Genomic DNA, 18,260 nt, shown 5'->3' with positions numbered 1-18,260 from the left:
AACGGTTTTGACAAGAATTTACAAAAGCATAATAAGCAATTACAACAAACTTGCTGAGCTCATTATTATCTTTGTCCATACAGTGTTTGCGCGAACCAAACGAATTGTTTAAAAAAAAAAACTTTCTCATTAATCTTCATCTAAATTAATAAATAATAAGATATTCGTTTAAAATGTCAAATAACATGCTCTTTTATTTAAAAATCAGTTTTGACTTAGTTCAAAACAAGCAAAATGATTTTTAACAAAAAGGTAATTAGAAAGATTTAATTCAAATGTTTCAGTTGTTATTTACTTAGTTTATTTTTATGTTTATTGCAATTAACGTCATAGTAATATTCAGTTTAAATTCTGCTTTTAAAATGTTATATTTTCATATTCTTATCTATTTACTTATTTATTTTATATTCACCTAGATTGACAATGAAGCTTGCTTTAATTTGAAGTAATTAAAAGATAATCTGCAACTGAAGTCACACGGAGACACAGAGTTATTAACGAATATTATATTGGCAGATTGCAGCATTTTATCAAGGTTTTCTGGTCTTGTGTAATTAAATAATTTTTTTTACAGTTGGGTTAAAATAAGTTTAATATTAGCAGCGTTTTTAAACTAATTCCAAAACAGCAAAACAGGGTTTATCATTTAGCGCTGTTCCAGTAAACTGTTCGCTGTTCCTGGCCGAATATTTTTCCTGTTATTCGGATGAATTCGTTATTCGTTTTGAAGCCATTATCCTTGCCCTTCCGAATAACGTATTCGGCTTCGGGCAAATCCCTAGTTCACAGCTCAGTCAATATCCAATGTGATTAAAAGAATAGCTCAGTTCAGTTTGTTCAGGTCAAACCGTATAAGCGATCTGGGTGCAGTGTTTCAGTCCCTGCATGTTAGATTTCCTTGGGTATGCTCGCCATCTGGTATCCGCTTGAAATATCTCTGTTCATTCGTATGCTGTCTCGCAACTAAGCTGAATATTCAAAGGTCCGATCCGTCGTCGAGCTGTCCACAAACTCTTCCGGGGTAGGAAAAAAACCTGGCCTACACAACAGGCCAGAATATGTCAAATAAATAAATGTTTCTCTCACCAGTAAAACTCTTTAGTGCTTAACACGGACGGGATTAAAAACACAGAAGACCTCTGAGAAACATGATTTTTTTCACACCCGCGGGTATATAAGCAGCAGGTGCACATTACCAAATCAGCTATTTTTGCTGAGAAAGCTTAGCATCAGTGCCCGGCCAGACTCAGCAATGGAAAAGCAAACTGTAGCAACGGGACATGACGTCTCTGTTCCCTTCCTCCAGGGAACAAGGATTACATACGTAACCGAAACGTTCCCTTTCAGTCAGTCACTACGACGTCACGTCGTGAATGACAAATTGGGAATCTCTACCAAAGCGCCACTGAAGCTGACCCTACCAGTGCCTGCGTAAACCTTCCAAATCCACTAAGGAGACAGAAAAAAGAGTTTACCATAGGAGGCCGGTCACTACCTTTTCCTTAATTCACAATAGTGAACCAGCGAACTGGGAAGAGACCTGACTGAGCGGAGCTAGGAACGCTGCGGAAGCCACCCCCTGGAGGGGTAAACAGGTGGTACATGATATGAACAACCGATGGGTAGACATAAATAAACAGTAATAAGACGTACTGGGGAGATGCAGAGCGGGCTCTGCTGAGGGATTAAGTAGATTTATAGGATTAATCTCATTGAAACTACTAACAAAGGAACCCCGGGTAGGGGACACAATGTGGAGGCCCAAGACAAACACATAGGATTACAGAGAATGCAGCTAGTGAGAGACCGACAGCCGATGCTTCGCGACATCAGTTGTCAAGGCAGTGGCAGGAGGTCAAAAAAGAACTTTCAGGCTTTTTGACCAAACGGCCTTCCATACTGGTACTACTGTGTAGTGTCAATATGGGGCTGCAAGTCGACATGCGAGCCGGATGAGGAGAGAACACGAGAGGAGAATCGCTCGAAAAGAACACTATAGAATCTAGTGAACATGTTAGGTGATGCCCAACCAGCAGCTCTGCAGATGTCTGTTAGCAAGGAACCACAAGCGAGTAAGCAAGACGAAGCAACACTCCTAGTAAAGTGTGCTTTTAAATTAAATGGACAGGGGGTGCCCTGCAGATCATTAGGAAGGGTGATAGTGTCTACTATCCAGTGAGACATCCTCTGCTTGGTGACAGCTTTCCCTCTCTGCTGACCACCGTAACAGACAAAGAGTTGGTCTGAGTTGGGATAGAGGGACAGCCTGAATAGTAAAACTTTGTACTGATATGACCTCCCCTAGAACGCAAAGTCCTTTGCCAGTAGAACATCGATCTCCGCATGCAGTACATGTGTGTCGGCATGGTTCACCGTGATGAAGCGAATGCCTGAGAATTTGGGGGCATGCCGGTTGAATTGAATCGCATAACAGAGGCGGATCATGCGTAATAACCAATGGTACGGGCTGGGAAGCTGTTGTCAGGCACGCAGGGACCGAACGAGGGGAATTAACAACACTACTGATGTACATGAGGTAGGTCAGCCGAGCGGAACAGAGGTGATCACTGGTGTGTGTGCTATAGCAGCTTGGACATTTGTTTTCCTACACGGGCAGTGGGCTGAGAGGGCAGGGCGGGCTGCTGATGGCTGGTTCCCCTGTGCCCACAAAGCCAGTCGTCAAGGCGTAACGGTTCAGGAGGGGGAGGTTGAGTACCTTCGGTCGCCATCTCTGGGTCGAACTCCAGCACCGAAACCTGTCCTGAGGGAGGGAGGACATCTAAGTTGACTTCGGAGGCTGACGGCCCCCCATCCAATGCAGTGGGAGATATAGAGTTTAAGTGAGAGCCAACAGATTCGGTGGACATCACAGAACATGAGCTCGGCGACTCCATTGGCACCTCTACAGGCTTTGGATTGGGTTGCTCAGAGTTGGAGGATGAACCTTTCGACTTATTCAACACCGTGATAAGAAGATTATCCTTTCAGAGTTTTGCAGCCATGCCGTCCCTTCTCCGGCATCTTTCTTTAAAAAGATGCAAATCTTTGCGACACAAGAGAATGGCTTAAAAAGACACAAATTCAACTCGTGTTACTCTTTTTGGGGAAATTCCACTCTTAGATGCTTGTTGATGATGTGTCACCAGCCAGGGGCTGGCTGCTAATTGTATAGCCACGCCCCTTCTCGACTTCCACCTCGAGGAGGTCCCCAAAACCAACCCAATGACCAGACAACAACGAGGACAGGTAAGTATAAAAATATTCTTTATTTATTTAAATATTTTAAATGTACTGGGACTTGGGGAAAGGGAAATTAAAACTAATCTCGGGCTCTGCCCTCCAGGGGGCCACGGCCGAGTGAGTGACAGAGGGTGGGGGGTAACGTCGAGGAACAGGCTCCCGCCTCTGGTTCCTTCTGCCCGTGGCGCACTCCTCTTCCTTCCTGGAGGCAGAATAAAATACAATGAATGTTGGTATTGGCTATTCCTGTCTGCGTACCTGTTTTTCGCTCGCGGCACTTCACCGCTTGACTCGCACAGCTCTTTGTCATTGACTCACTCTCCTTTCTGTCTCTCTCTCTCCACAGGCAGTGACTGGGACACAGAGGACACAATTAAATCAGGCGGGATGGCTCTCACCTCTTTGCTGGCTACAACCCTTGGTAAATGCAGTTTCTCTCACAGCTCGTTCTCTCAATGCTCACTCCTGTTCCCTCTCTCCACAGACAGCGGCTGGGACACAAGGACACAGTGAATCGATCTCAAATGGTTCTCTCACCTCTTCGCTGGCTACAGCTTCTTGGTAAGTATGGTTTTCCTTCACAGCTCGTTTCCTTAGCGCTCACGCTTGTTCTCTCTCTTTCTCCACAGACGACAGCTGGGACACAAGGACACAGTGAATCGATCCCAAATGGTTCCCTCACCTCTTCGCTGGCTACAGCTTCTTGGTAAGTATGGTTTTCCTTCGCAGCTCGTTTCCTTAGCGCTCACGCTTGTTCTCTCTCTTTCTCCACAGACGACAGCTGGGACACAAGGACACAGTGAATCGATCTCAATTGGTTCTCTCACCTCTTCGCTGGCTACAGCTCTTGGTAAGTGTGGTTTTCTTCACAGCTCGGTTTCTTAGCGCTCACGTTGGCTCTCTCTCTCTCCACAGACAGCAACTGGGACACAAGAATACAATGAATCGATCTCAATTTGTTCTCTCACCTCTTCGCCGGCTATAGCTCTTGATAAGTGTGGCTTCCTTCACAGCTCGATATACACGACACACTCCTCGTCTCTGTTGATCGGCAGACTTAGCAGGTTAGTATGCACTTTACAGGGCGGCGGACTTACGACAGCTGGCATCCGCAGTGTGTCAGCTGGACAGTGGTCTCTATACGACGCCGGGGACCAAACCCTCTCAGCGAGCTCGTTGGTCTGCAGAGGGGCGAGAACGTCACGCCGTCACACCGGGTCGAGCGCTGCCCTTTCCTCGGTACCCGTTGGGCGATCGAACACTGGACAGGGGCGCCCTTTTGTAGAGACCTCGGGGCGGCGCATCTCCTTCGCCTCTAGCTCTGCGACGATGAAATTACACAGGTAAGGTAGCAATGTTATTTGTAATACTCACACACCGCCAACTGCACAGTTCTTCACCGCCACTCCCAAACACACGTCCGCCAAGCGTTCGGCTGCGAAAACACTCCAGGATGCCACTCCGTTATTCACTCCGCTTTCCTCTTCGTCTTCCCGTGACGAGTGAGTGGAGGCGGGGATACGTCTGACAAGACACAGCAATCTCACTGCAATACACGGCATTACACAGCACCACTTCAAAGTGAAAATTTCTAAATCCAAAGACTCACCCACCACGCTCAGTGCACACAAAAGACGCCCGTCTTCCTCCACTTCGCTCTGGGCGAGATACGGCGATGATAACACGGCCTAGTGCTTGTTTTCGTCACTGTAGCTGCTTCATACAAGGATCCTTCGGCTCACCCACCACACTGACTCAGGGGTAGGGCCACCCGCTCTCTCTTGGAGGCACTCAAAAAGATCTACAGGTCAAGTACATGCAATTCATTTCCATAAAATGGGTTTTGTTACTCACGGCTGCTGCACTTCCTTCGTCTCACGTTCTCTACGTTAATCCACACTACAAACACTCCAGATGCACAGGCAGGGCGGTTTCCAGTCGCCAACACACACTTTTCTACAGGTGTATACTCACAACAGTACGTTTCTTCTTCCTTTGTTTCTCTCCTCTGGATGTCAATATTCGTTTGTTCTTCAACCTATAAGGTCTTCGGTATCTCCATCACCATAAATCCATGACACAAGACAAGAGAGAGAGCAAGCATAAAGATCGATCAGCGTATTAGGCGAGCACAACTCAGCACTTCAATACACACCAACAACACCAACAACGAACACAAACTGTGGTTTAAACTGCTCTTAAATACTTTTCTGGGTGCTGCAATCTTCCAATCACCCGGCGCTCCTCTTAACAACTCACAGCTGTGCCTTGTTTGGCTGATTACAGCCCTCGCGATGCTACTGGATGTCCGGTGTTTCCTCTTCCCGGTCTGGGCGGAAACATCCGGGCGGAACCAAACTTTCCCAACTTTTGGTTCCGCCCAAAAGATCGTCACCCTGTGACATCCTCCCCCGCCAATGCATTCTAGTCCCTGGAATGCCTCGGAGTCGTCCACTCACCGTACCGGGCAGGGGGACGTCCTCGGTTCTCCCGTTGGGAGCGTCTCACGGGTGAATCGGGTTCGGCTGGCTCGGGTGCTAACTCTGGCTGCATCTGGGCGGCCGGGGGTTCAGCTGGCTCGGGTGCTAACTCTGGCTGCATTTGGGCGGCCGGGGGTTCAGCTGGCTCGGGTGCTAACTCTGGCTGCATCTGGGCGGCCGGGGGTAGGGCCACCACAGGTCGGCCTGGTACCACAGCCCATCCTTCCATCCAGGGGGCCGCCGGCACTGGCCCTGTGGGCACCTCCTTCGCGGCCTCAGGGTAGTTTGGACAGGGGCGAAGCATGTTCCGATGTACCACACGTTCGGGGCCGGGTTTTCCCTCGGGCCGGATGGTGTACACCGGTTGTCCCGGCCTCTGCTGCTTGCAGACCACATACGGGATGGCCTCCCAGCGGTCGCTTAGCTTTCCCTTTCCTTGCCGCCGATTATCCCTCGCCAGGACCCTCTCGCCTGGTAACAGGGGGGCATCTCGGGCAGTCCGATCATACAACCGCTTGTTCCTTTCCCCTGTCGTCTGTATCTTCCTTGACACTTGTTCGTAAGCAAAGTGTAAGCGCTGGTGGTGGCGCCCCACCCACTCCGCCACACTCACTTCTTCCCGGTCTGCTGCTACTCCCAGGACCAGGTCAGTGGGCATCCGTACGTGCCTGCCGAACATCAGGTAAGTAGGGGCATACCCCGTTGTGCTATGAACACTGTTATTATACGCTTGCAGAAGATTTGGTAAAGCACTCACCCAATCGCTCTGCTGTCGTTGGTCCAGGGTCCCCAGTAACCCCAATAGGGTCTGATTAAACCTCTTGCAGCTGCCGTTCCCCTGGGGATGGTATGACGTCGTGTGGGTTTTAGTACATCCATACAACTGGCATAACTCACGGATTACTTTGGATTCGAAATTGGCCCCTTGGTCGGAGTGCAGAAACTCAGGGCATCCGAATGTCTGAAAGACATTTCGCCATAGAGCTGTGGCGGTGGTATTGGCTGTCTGGTCAAGTGTCGGGACTGCCCAGGCGTATTTGGTGAACAGATCAGTGATTACCAGAATGTTCTGATAACGGTCCTGAGGGCGGCCCAGCGTCAGGAAGTCCATCGCCATTATATGGAGGGGGGGCTTTAGCGTGGATGGGCACCATCGGCGCTCGAGTCTCTCGTTTAGATTTGAACAACATGCACCTGGGGCAGGCTTGAATCAAGTTGCGCACAGACGCCTCCAGCCCAGGCCAGTAAAAGAATCTACGTAGCAAGGATACGGTCCTCTCCTGTCCCTGGTGTCCCAACTGATCATGGTAGGCTGAGACTAATGCGTTTACCTGGTCGGCGGGTACCACGATCTGGCACACTTCCTCGCCCAGTTTCGGGTCGCGGGTTTTCCTGCAAAGCACTCCTTCCTGTAGTTCCAGCTTCTCCCACTTTCCCAGTAGCCTTCTCCCAGTCTCCGTCTGGGCTAGTCTTTCCACTGACGTCGGCCGTTGGCCCTGCTCCACCCATATCTTCACCTGGCGCACGTCCCGATCCTGGGCCTGCCTCTCTATCCATCGGCGGGGGTCCCACCCCCAGTTCCCTGGCACGGCCTCCTGCTGGCCTCCTGGCGCCTCCACGGCACCTATCATATAGCCCTCCTCATGGCTATCTTCCTCTCGGTACCCCCGGCGCCTGGGGCTCTCTACCTCTGGCAGTCTCGAGAGGACGTCCGCGTTCGTATGCTCTCGCCCAGGCCGATACTGCAGTTGGTAGTCAAAGTTGGCCAGCTGAGCCACCCACCGCTGTTCCATGGCCCCCAGCTTCGCCGTCTGTAAATGCACCAGAGGGTTGTTATCTGTGATGACTGTTACCTTGGCTCCCCAAAGGTAGTCCTTGAACTTCTCGCTCAGGGCCCACTTCAGGGCCAGCAGTTCCAATTTAAAGGAGCTGTAATTGGCATCGTTCCTCTCTGCCGGGTGGAGGCTTCGGCTCGCGTAAGCGATCACCCGCTCTGTTCCTTCCTGCCGTTGGGCCAATACCGCCCCAAGTCCCAGGTTGCTTGCGTCTGTATATAAAACAAAAGGTTTGGAAAAGTCAGCGTACGCCAAGATGGGGGCCTGTAACAATTCCTGCTTCAGCCCTTGAAAAGCCATCTCACAATTATCATCCCAGTTAATGGAGGGCGATCCACGGCCCCAGCTTCGTCCTGTGCCAACCAGCAACTGGTTAAGAGGCTTGGCAATCTTCAAAAAATCCTTAATAAATCGCCTATAGTATCCCACGAACCCCAAAAAGGATCGTACTTGCCTCACAGTCTTGGGCGCGTTCCAATCCTTCACTGCAGAGACCTTTCCGGGGTCTACGGCCACTCCCGCCGCGCTGACCACGTGGCCTAGAAATTTCACTTCTCGCCGCAGCAAGTGGCATTTGTCCGGCTGCAGCTTCAGCCCGTACCTTTCCATGGCTCGGAAGACTTCCTCTAGGTGCCGGAGGTGTGAATCGAAATCTGGGGAATACACAATCACATCATCCAAATATACCAATACTGACTCCATCAACTGACCTCCAAGGCAGCGTTGCATCAAGCGTTGGAAGGTGGCCGGAGTGTTGCAGAGCCCGAAAGGCATCCGGTCCCATTCAAATAGTCCGAAAGGGGTCGTGAAGGCAGTCTTCTCTCGGTCTACCTCGGCTACTTGCACCTGCCAATATCCACTGGCCAGATCTAGGGTGGAATACCAGGCTGACTGCGTGAGGCTGGCGAGGGAGTCTTCAATTCGTGGTAAGGGGAAAGCATCCTTCTTGGTTACCAAGTTCAGCTTGCGATAGTCGACACAGAACCTCCAGACGAGCATGATGGGAGCTGCCCAGGGGCTACTACTCTCCCTAACGATGCCCCGGCCCAACATGCCCTGCAGAAGTGTGCGTACCTCCGCATACAAGGTAGGTGGAATCAGTCGGTACCTCTCCCTGCTTGGCCCTGCATCCTAGTGGGGATGTGATGTTCCACCACCCTGGTGCACCCATAGTCTTCATCGTGCCTCGCAAACACATGTTGCCACCTCCGAAGGAGTGCCTGCAGTTTCTGTGTCTGTACCTGTTCCAGGTCTTCCCCTTGCAATGACTCACCCGCTAGGTGTTTTGGCACATCTCTCCCCTTGTTACTCGACGGGGCGTCCATTTGTGTCAGGGCCACCTCGATCACAGTGGGGCGCACCTGGCGAAAGCTGACGTCCCTCTCTTCCCTCACCTGGTGGGGCGTGACCGTTGTCAGCCGGGCCAGTCGTTGATGTCGGTGTAAATGTACCGCATAGGGGTGCTCGTTTCGTACTCTCACAGGAATTCTCCCCCGGTGGACCGCCGCTAGTCCCCGTGCGACCTCCACTTGTGGGCAGTCTGTGTGTGGCTCCACCAATACCCACTCCTCTGGGCTTGCTTCCCGAAGGGGCACTCTTGCCCATACGATAGCCTCACTTCTAGGGGGAATAGACAAAGCAAAACGACACATTACTCTTCCCACTTCCTCCCGATCTCTACGAACCTGGTTCATCTGGACCCGGCGGCAGTCGGCCACTACGCGCTCCCACTTGGGCCTCTCAGTAGGTGAGATCCTTGGGCCAGGCCTAGCCTGGAATATTTCCTCCCAACATTCGGAGAGGACGTTCATGCCCAATAGGGTTCGGTGGGCGCCCAAACACCTATCTTCTACAATGATCACACCTTTTTGGGGGACCACCACCCCATGCACTTCGAGATCCGTCAGGCGATAGCCAATATAGGGGATTTCTAGGCCGTTGGCGCCCTTCAACGTCAGCCAGGGGGCCTCCGCTCCTTGTGTTCCTTCCCTTCCGAATATCTCCTTGGAGAGGCTTTCTGCAAACATCGTCACCTGGGAGCCCGTGTCCACCAGGCACTGAATCAGCTTGCCGCACACTTTTACTTCCGCCACCGGGCTATGCCCGACCATCTGTTGCCTAGAGCTGTCTCTTCTTCCCGGGTCTTCTCGAGGGGTCCCGGCCACACGACCCACTGTGGCCGGTCGTCCTAAAAACCCCCTTCAGATGCCCTGCGGGGCCCACACTGACAGCAATAATGTCCTGGCTCACCACAACAGGTTGCAGATTGGTCGCCCCTGGTTATCCCATTCGAACCGGGGCCGATTATAGCGGTTTGGGCGTCCGGGTGGCTCCCGGCTCCTCTCCGAGTATACTCGCTCTCGGGGTGCCGGCCTTGGTTCCTCCCGCGCCCTACCTTGGCGCAGCTCTCCCAGAAGAGTCTTGGATAGTTCCGACATCTGTTCTCGGACGTCCTTCAAAAGTTCTGCTTTCAGGGCCTGCTTCCAATCCGTGCGCTCAGGTTGTGTTGGTGCGTTTCCACTTACGACCGCGCATACTGGGGTCTCACTCACTTCAACTTCGTCGCCCTCCAAGGCTAGCGCCTCCTTCCTTAGATCTTCGAATGTGAGGTCGGGGTCCCTCCGAAACTGGACCCTCAGACTCTGTCTCACAGGGCCCTCTTTCATCCCCAGAAGGAATTGATTGGGCAGCAAAGTCTCTCCGTCTCCCAGCCCATGATCGCGGCGGGTCTGCAGCCGGGTGAACTGCTCTCGCAGTCTCAGGGCAAAAGCTCTAATAGGTTGTCGGGGGCCTTGTTTACAGTTAAAAAATTGGGAACGGAGGACGGCTACGGGGGTGTGGTCACCATATTGCTCGGTGAGGAACTGGAATATAGTTTGGGCGTTGGCTCGGACAGCTTCAGGGGCGGCCTGTACCTCTTGCCGCGCTTCTCCCTCTAGGGAGTTCAGCACGAACTGGAGCCGCTGGGCTGCACTAAGGCCCTGTAAGTCGGCCAGATACTCTAACTGGGCCTTCCATTCCGTTAGTCGTACTTCCGACTCTGTCCCTCCATACTTTTGGACCCAAGGGCTGCCCATGAAGACAGGCACCGCACGGGGTTGGGCTGCGGGCCCCGCGTTGTCGGTCATTGGGCTAGCTTGGTTACTCAACTCGAGGTGGAGCCCTGCCGACTACGCCAAAATCTGTCACCAGCCAGGGGCTGGCTGCTAATTGTATAGCCACGCCCCTTCTCGACTTCCACCTCGAGGAGGTCCCCAAAACCAACCCAATGACCAGACAACAACGAGGACAGGTAAGTATAAAAATATTCTTTATTTATTTAAATATTTTAAATGTACTGGGACTTGGGGAAAGGGAAATTAAAACTAATCTCGGGCTCTGCCCTCCAGGGGGCCACGGCCGAGTGAGTGACAGAGGGTGGGGGGTAACGTCGAGGAACAGGCTCCCGCCTCTGGTTCCTTCTGCCCGTGGCGCACTCCTCTTCCTTCCTGGAGGCAGAATAAAATACAATGAATGTTGGTATTGGCTTTTCCTGTCTGCGTACCTGTATTTCGCTCGCGGCACTTCACCGCTTGACTCGCACAGCTCTTTGTCGTTGACTCACTCTCCTTTCCGTCTCTCTCTCTCCACAGGCAGTGACTGGGACACAGAGGACACAATTAAATCAGGCTGGATGGCTCTCACCTCTTTGCTGGCTACAACCCTTGGTAAATGCAGTTTCTCTCACAGCTCGTTCTCTCAATGCTCACTCCTGTTCCCTCTCTCCACAGACAGCAGCTGGGACACAAGGACACAGTGAATCGATCTCAAATGGTTCTCTCACCTCTTCGCTGGCTACAGCTTCTTGGTAAGTATGGTTTTCCTTCACAGCTCGTTTCCTTAGCGCTCACGCTTGTTCTCTCTCTTTCTCCACAGACGACAGCTGGGACACAAGGACACAGTGAATTGATCTCAAATGGTTCCCTTACCTCTTTGCTGGCTACAGCTTCTTGGTAAGTATGGCTTTCCTTCACAGCTTGTTTCCTTAGCGCTCACGCTTGTTCTCTCTCTTTCCCCACAGACGACAGCTGGGACACAAGGACACAGTGAATCGATCCCAAATGGTTCCCTCACCTCTTCGCTGGCTACAGCTTCTTGGTAAGTATAGTTTTCCTTCGCAGCTCGTTTCCTTAGCGCTCACGCTTGTTCTCTCTCTTTCTCCACAGACGACAGCTGGGACACAAGGACACAGTGAATCGATCTCAATTGGTTCTCTCACCTCTTCGCTGGCTACAGCCCTTGGTAAGTGTGGTTTTCTTCACAGCTCGGTTTCTTAGCGCTCACGTTGGCTCTCTCTCTCTCCACAGACAGCAACTGGGACACAAGAATACAATGAATCGATCTCAATTTGTTCTCTCACCTCTTCGCCGGCTATAGCTCTTGATAAGTGTGGCTTCCTTCACAGCTCGATATACACGACACACTCCTCGTCTCTGTTGATCGGCAGACTTAGCAGGTTAGTATGCACTTTACAGGGCGGCGGACTTACGACAGCTGGCATCCGCAGTGTGTCAGCTGGACAGTGGTCTCTATACGACGCCGGGGACCAAACCCTCTCGGCGAGCTCGTTGGTCTGCAGAGGGGCGAGAACGTCACGCCGTCACACCGGGTCGAGCGCTGCCCTTTCCTCGGTACCCGTTGGGCGATCGAACACTGGACAGGGGCGCCCTTTTGTAGAGACCTCGGGGCGGCGGATCTCCTTCGCCTCTAGCTCTGCGACGATGAAATTACACAGGTAAGGTAGCAATGTTATTTGTAATACTCACACACCGCCAACTGCACAGTTCTTCACCGCCACCCCCAAACACACGTCCGCCAAGCGTTCGGCTGCGAAAACACTCCAGGATGCCACTCCGTTATTCAAGACTGAAACACACTCACAGCATAATCATGTACAAGTTTGCTCTAGGACCGCTTTCCTCTTCGTCTTCCCGTGACGAGTGAGTGGAGGCGGGGATACGTCTGACAAGACACAGCAATCTCACTGCAATACACGGCATTACACAGCACCACTTCAAAGTGAAAATTTCTACATCCAAAGACTCACCCACCACGCTCAGTGCACACAAAAGACGCCCGTCTTCCTCCACTTCGCTCTGGGCGAGATACGGCGATGATAACACGGCCTAGTGCTTGTTTTCATCACTGTAGCTGCTTCATACAAGGATCCTTCGGCTCACCCACCACACTGACTAAGGGGTAGGGCCACCCGCTCTCTCTTGGAGGCACTCAAAAAGATCTACAGGTCAAGTACATGCAATTCATTTCCATAAAATGGGTTTTGTTACTCACGGCTTCTGCACTTCCATCGTCTCACGTTCTCTACGTTAATCCACACTACAAACACTCCAGATGCACAGGCAGGGCGGTTTCCAGTCGCCAACACACACTTTTCTACAGGTGTATACTCACAACAGTACGTTTCTTCTTCCTTTGTTTCTCTCCTCTGGATGTCAATATTCGTTTGTTCTTCAACCTATAAGGTCTTCGGTATCTCCATCAACATAAATCCATGACACAAGACGAGAGAGAGAGCAAGCATAAAGATCGATCAGCGTATTAGGCGAGCACAACTCAGCACTTCAATACACACCAACAACACCAACAACGAACACAAACTGCGGTTTAAACTGCTCTTAAATACTTTTCTGGGTGCTGCAATCTTCCAATCACCCGGCGCTCCTCTTAACAACTCACAGCTGTGCCTTGTTTGGCTGATTACAGCCCTCGCGATGCTACCGGATGTCCGGTGTTTCCTCTTCCCGGTCTGGGCGGAAACATCCGGGCGGAACCAAACTTTCCCAACTTTTGGTTCCGCCCAAAAGATCGTCACCCTGTGACAGAAACATCCGGGCGGAACCAAGCTTTCCCAACTTTTGGTTCCGCCCAAAAGATCGTCACCCTGTGACAGATGCACACAGGGGAGAGGCAATGCACACACTCAAAACCAAAAAAAAAAAATGAGAGAAAAGAGGTGGAAACCATGAGCATCCGCTGTGGTACAGCCAGTCCAGCCAACTTCAGCAACGGTGTACTCCTGTAAGAACAGAGTAGCTTCTCAGCAGCAGAAACTGTCGGCTTTCGAAGCGAAAAAAGCTGATTTGGTAATGTGCACCTGCTGCTTATATACTCACATGGCGAGCAGCGCCAGCAGATGTAAATACCTGCATGCCAAGTTCATTGGCGTTTTAGTATTTTCTCAAAGTTGATTGGTCTCTTTAGCGAGTTCCCAATTCGTTGGTCACGATGGGACGTTGTAGTGACCGACTGAAAGAGAACCTTAGTTCCGCATTATTGATGTCATGTATTTATCATGAACCTATATTTAACTGTCACAAACTTCTTAATCATCTCAATATTTATTTTTTTAACGTTGTTACCCTGTGTAAGGAATACCATAGGTAAATATTAGTCACAGAAATCATAGGGAAAGATTATAAGGGAGATAACTTTTGCTGTGATTATCCTGGGAGCTTTTATGCTGTTTTATGTCATGTAATTTTGAACGTTCTCTGATATAAATGATGTTGTCTGGTGATAACTAACTATAACCACTTATGGTTCCTCTTAAAAGTGGTATATAAACCCTCCTCTAAGTTCCTTAACCAGTAAGTCACTGGCTTAACAAAACTGGTGGATTTCAATATCAACATTTATTATGTTTTAGAAAATGTTCAGAAATGTTAAATAATCTAATGTGTGGATACTTTGAACTGTATATTGTGTACATACGGAATGCTAAAACTGGGACTCAAAGGACAATTCATTGTGTCAATGGGAAACATTTATAAAGGATTTTTTTCATTTTTGGCTTTCCAGGACTTCAGCCTCAATATTATGGCATTGTGTCGGCAGTCTTTTTATTTGTTTATGTCTGTACACTGATGGGAAATGCTGTATTTATAACATTATTTGTATTATCTAAGAGCCTTCAAAAGCCTGTATATTACTGCATTGTAAATCTTGCTTTGTGTGATGTACTCTTCAGCACCACTGCAATACCAAAGATAATCGACAGGTATTGGTTTAAAGATGGATCCATTTCATTTTTGGGCTGCTTTCTTCAAATGTTTTTTGTGCATTATTTTGGTTCGGTCACTTCATGTCTGTAGGCAGTTATGGCTATAGATCGCTATGCAGCCGTATGTTTGCCACTGCGATATCACAGCATTATGACAGACAGAAATGTTTTCATTTTAATCTTTGGCTCTTGGATTTTGGGTCTGTAATCAACTGTACATGTAATAAGAGCACCACTGTAAATGTATCCAATTTCAGATGTATTTTATTTGTATTTTGAGAAAACTAAAGACATTCTTTTCAACAGATGAATGATATAATATGACAGCAAATCAAATCTATTCAAATTGGTGAAACTCTTTGCTGAGGTCCATAACATTAAATACCGTCTGGATGCGTTGTTGCAGTTGCATTGAAATTGACTATGTAATGTTGTAGTCTACTACACTGACTATACCAGTAAAGAAAATAGATTACAAAAACTAGATTTACTGCTAGACATACATGAAACGCAGCGTGTTAAGGACATCTGTTGTAATATACATTATAAATATAAATATATATACACATTAAAAAACAAACAGCACAGTCATTTTTAAAATGATCTTTCCAATTGGTGTTTTTTCTTCATAAACATTTTGAAAATGATTTAAAATGTTATTGATGGGATTTAACATTGTTAGAACAACAGATGACAGAGATGTGCTGATGACTCTTGCATTGAAGAAAGAAGAAAACATAAATTCAACATGTATATGCAGAGAGGAAAAATAACAGGACCTTTAGTGACAGTACAACATTTAATTAAATTAATTCATTACATAAATTTATTCATTCATTCCGTTTTAAAACAAAACTGTTAACAATTTATTATTAAAAGTTAATAAAGGAAAAGTAAATTTACTAGTTTTACTGAATTACAGTTCGTTTGAAATCCCTTAACTTGGTACTGACCTGTTTTTAAACACTTTTCGAATTAAAAGTTTTATTTCAGCTGTGTTTAAAACATAAATAATGGGATTTAACATTGGCGGAGTCGCATATGCCAGAGATGCGCTGATGATTCTTGCATTGGGGGAGAGATAAGTTGTTAATGCAATAAGATAAATGCAAATAATTGGAAGAAATAGTGACGCCACCAACAGCAGGTGAGAAACACAGGTCTTCAAAGCTTTCAAACGTCCTTCCCAAATTGTGATTTTACTTAAGGCAAGAAAAATGCCTAGATATGATAGCACGATAAGCATCAATGGTGCAATAAGGTATAAACCTGTGTTAAGTTTTGCTATAAAAACATTTATGCTATTGTCATTACATGCCAACCTATACACTGGTCCATGATCACAAAAAAAACTTTGTATTACGTTAGATTTACACAATGAAAGTCGGCTGATAAAATACATTGTCATGGCCATTAGAAATGCATTAAATGCCCATATTGCTGAACATATTAAAGACATGACAGTATTTGTCACAATATTGTGATATCTGAGTGGCAGGCAAATTGCAACAAACCGATCATATGCCAAAACAACAAGTGTGGAACATTGTGTTGTACTAAAGAAGAAAACAAAAAACATGTTTGCCAAACAAGCATTATAGGAGATGTACTGTGACTCAAAAACAAACGTCCTCATCATGTTAGGAATCAAAGCATTAGTTTCACCAAAGTCAGCCAAAGCCAAATTAAACACACCAATGTACTTTGGGCTGTGCAGACTCCTGTCAAAGGCTATAATGAGAAGAACTGTACAGTTCCCTATTACAGCAATAATGTAAGTGCAAAATAAGAAAATATAATAATAGCGGCTGTATGCTACACCAGTAAGTCCAGCGATGAAAAAGTATTCAGGATGCACAATTGAGACATTCACATTGAATAAACTGGTATCATTGGCATTCATTGTAACTTTGAGTTTGATCTTCTGCCAGGGCTGATAATAGAAATTACAAGAATACTTTAAAATGTACAGAAAGAAATGCATTAAGATGTTATTTCACACAATTGTCAAATTCTAGAAATACACCTTCATGTAAATTAGAATATAAACTGCATAATATTTGAAACACAAACCTGTAGATAAACTAAACATAAATCTAAAGAAAGACCAGTGAAAGTTTAACAGTAAGCTTCTTTAAATGACTCAGCTGTGAATAAAAGCTCTTATTCTCTTATTTCAAAGATCACTGGATGTGTTTGTCACTGAATTCATATATATCCATTGATACGACCTTAGAGAGACCATTCTGACAACACAATGATGTAATACTAAATGCTTTAATCAAGTTTGCATTAACAGTTTGTAGTTGACACAAGCTGTACATCCCCTGTCAATGTTCCCATGTTGATTCAATTGCAGAAAATAACGCTTTAAAAAAACTTTAAAATAACACATTTACTCAGATGAATTGGTTCAATGCTAAGCAAGCTTTTTAATGCTTTTTCCCCAGTATCCTAGTCTCAATGTGTAGGCCTTCATAAAAAACAGTAATGAATTACATGTGGATGACTCATCTGATACCGATGTGCTCTATTGAGGATTTTAGACAAATCAGCCTGCTGTTTCAATGTACATTATTATTATTATAAAGCTCTTTTATAAAGAATACATTGAAAATTTGAAATATTCAAAGAAATAACACTGTCTACATGACATTTAAAGTAGATGAATAAATGGAAAACAATAAGAACATGAAGAACGTAAAGACATGTTTGTAGACTTACAGTACACAGTTGGATGTGCTCTATTAAAGTGCCCATATTATGATAAACTCACTTTTGATCCATGCTGTTGTGAGTGAGATACAGGTTTCTGAATGTCCTTTGCCTTGAGTCTCAGATTGCACGGTTTCAAAATCAGCTCCGTTGTGACGTAACTAGCCTTGTTGTCACATTCCGTTAGAACCCACCAGGTTGCTACAGAGAGCAGACACTCCGCAAAAACTCCGGATATTATGTATTATACTCCCGCCTACTTTTAATAAAAAAATTTAACGAGTGTTTATGTGGTTACTGGAATCTTAAAGCTCCACTGTGTAGGATCTACTCCCATCTAGCGGTGAAAGTCTATATGACAAGCAACTGAATATTACTTTCTAGCCCCCCCCCCCCATTCGGAACGCGTTTTAACTCATACGGTGGCCCGGCCGTGTCATGCCAAGGTTAACATGGCTTCCAGTAGCTACAAAGCAAAAGCAATGAGAAAAAAATGAACAATTTGCAATGTCCTTTGTCTGTGATCCATCAAAGCACACAGATTTATGTTTAACATGAAAAAAGTCTGATTGTCATGATATGTCCGCTTAAAATCACATACAAAAAGCAACCATGACGGGTTTAAATGGACGCGAACTAATATTATGTCAAAGTACAATGCTTATGTTTTAAGTAAACGTTACATGTCCGTGTATATGTAAGAGCTTTCTCTCATATTGGTGAAAAAAGATCGCGCAAATTTTACACGCATGTAAAATGAAACGAAAGACGCGCAGATCAGACGCTTTTATCAGAGTATTATGTCAGACATTATGTCAGAGTACAATGCTTATGTTTTAAGTAAACGTTACATGTCCGTGTATGTAAGAGCTTTCTCTCATATTCAGGGACGTGCACAGGAATTTTTAGGGGCAGTTGCTCTGACCTAAA

At 47.2% G+C, this 18,260-nt stretch overlaps 1 protein-coding gene across 1 annotated transcript; it reads right to left on the bottom strand.

Moving 5' to 3' along the window:
• Nucleotides 1–15,552: 15,552 nt before the first annotated feature.
• LOC135770929 (olfactory receptor 1M1-like) lies at nucleotides 15,553–16,518 on the bottom strand. The gene has a single exon (XM_065280862.1). It carries the CDS (start codon nucleotides 16,516–16,518, stop codon nucleotides 15,553–15,555), a length of 966 nt encoding a protein of 321 aa, XP_065136934.1.
• Between the last annotated feature and the right edge of the window lie 1,742 nt (nucleotides 16,519–18,260).

Source organism: Paramisgurnus dabryanus, chromosome 8 (assembly GCF_030506205.2).
Source record: "Paramisgurnus dabryanus chromosome 8, PD_genome_1.1, whole genome shotgun sequence".
In the NCBI taxonomy this organism is placed as follows: domain Eukaryota; kingdom Metazoa; phylum Chordata; class Actinopteri; order Cypriniformes; family Cobitidae; genus Paramisgurnus; species Paramisgurnus dabryanus.
Note: the sequence above shows the minus strand (reverse complement) of the source record. Positions and strands in the feature narration are given on the sequence as shown.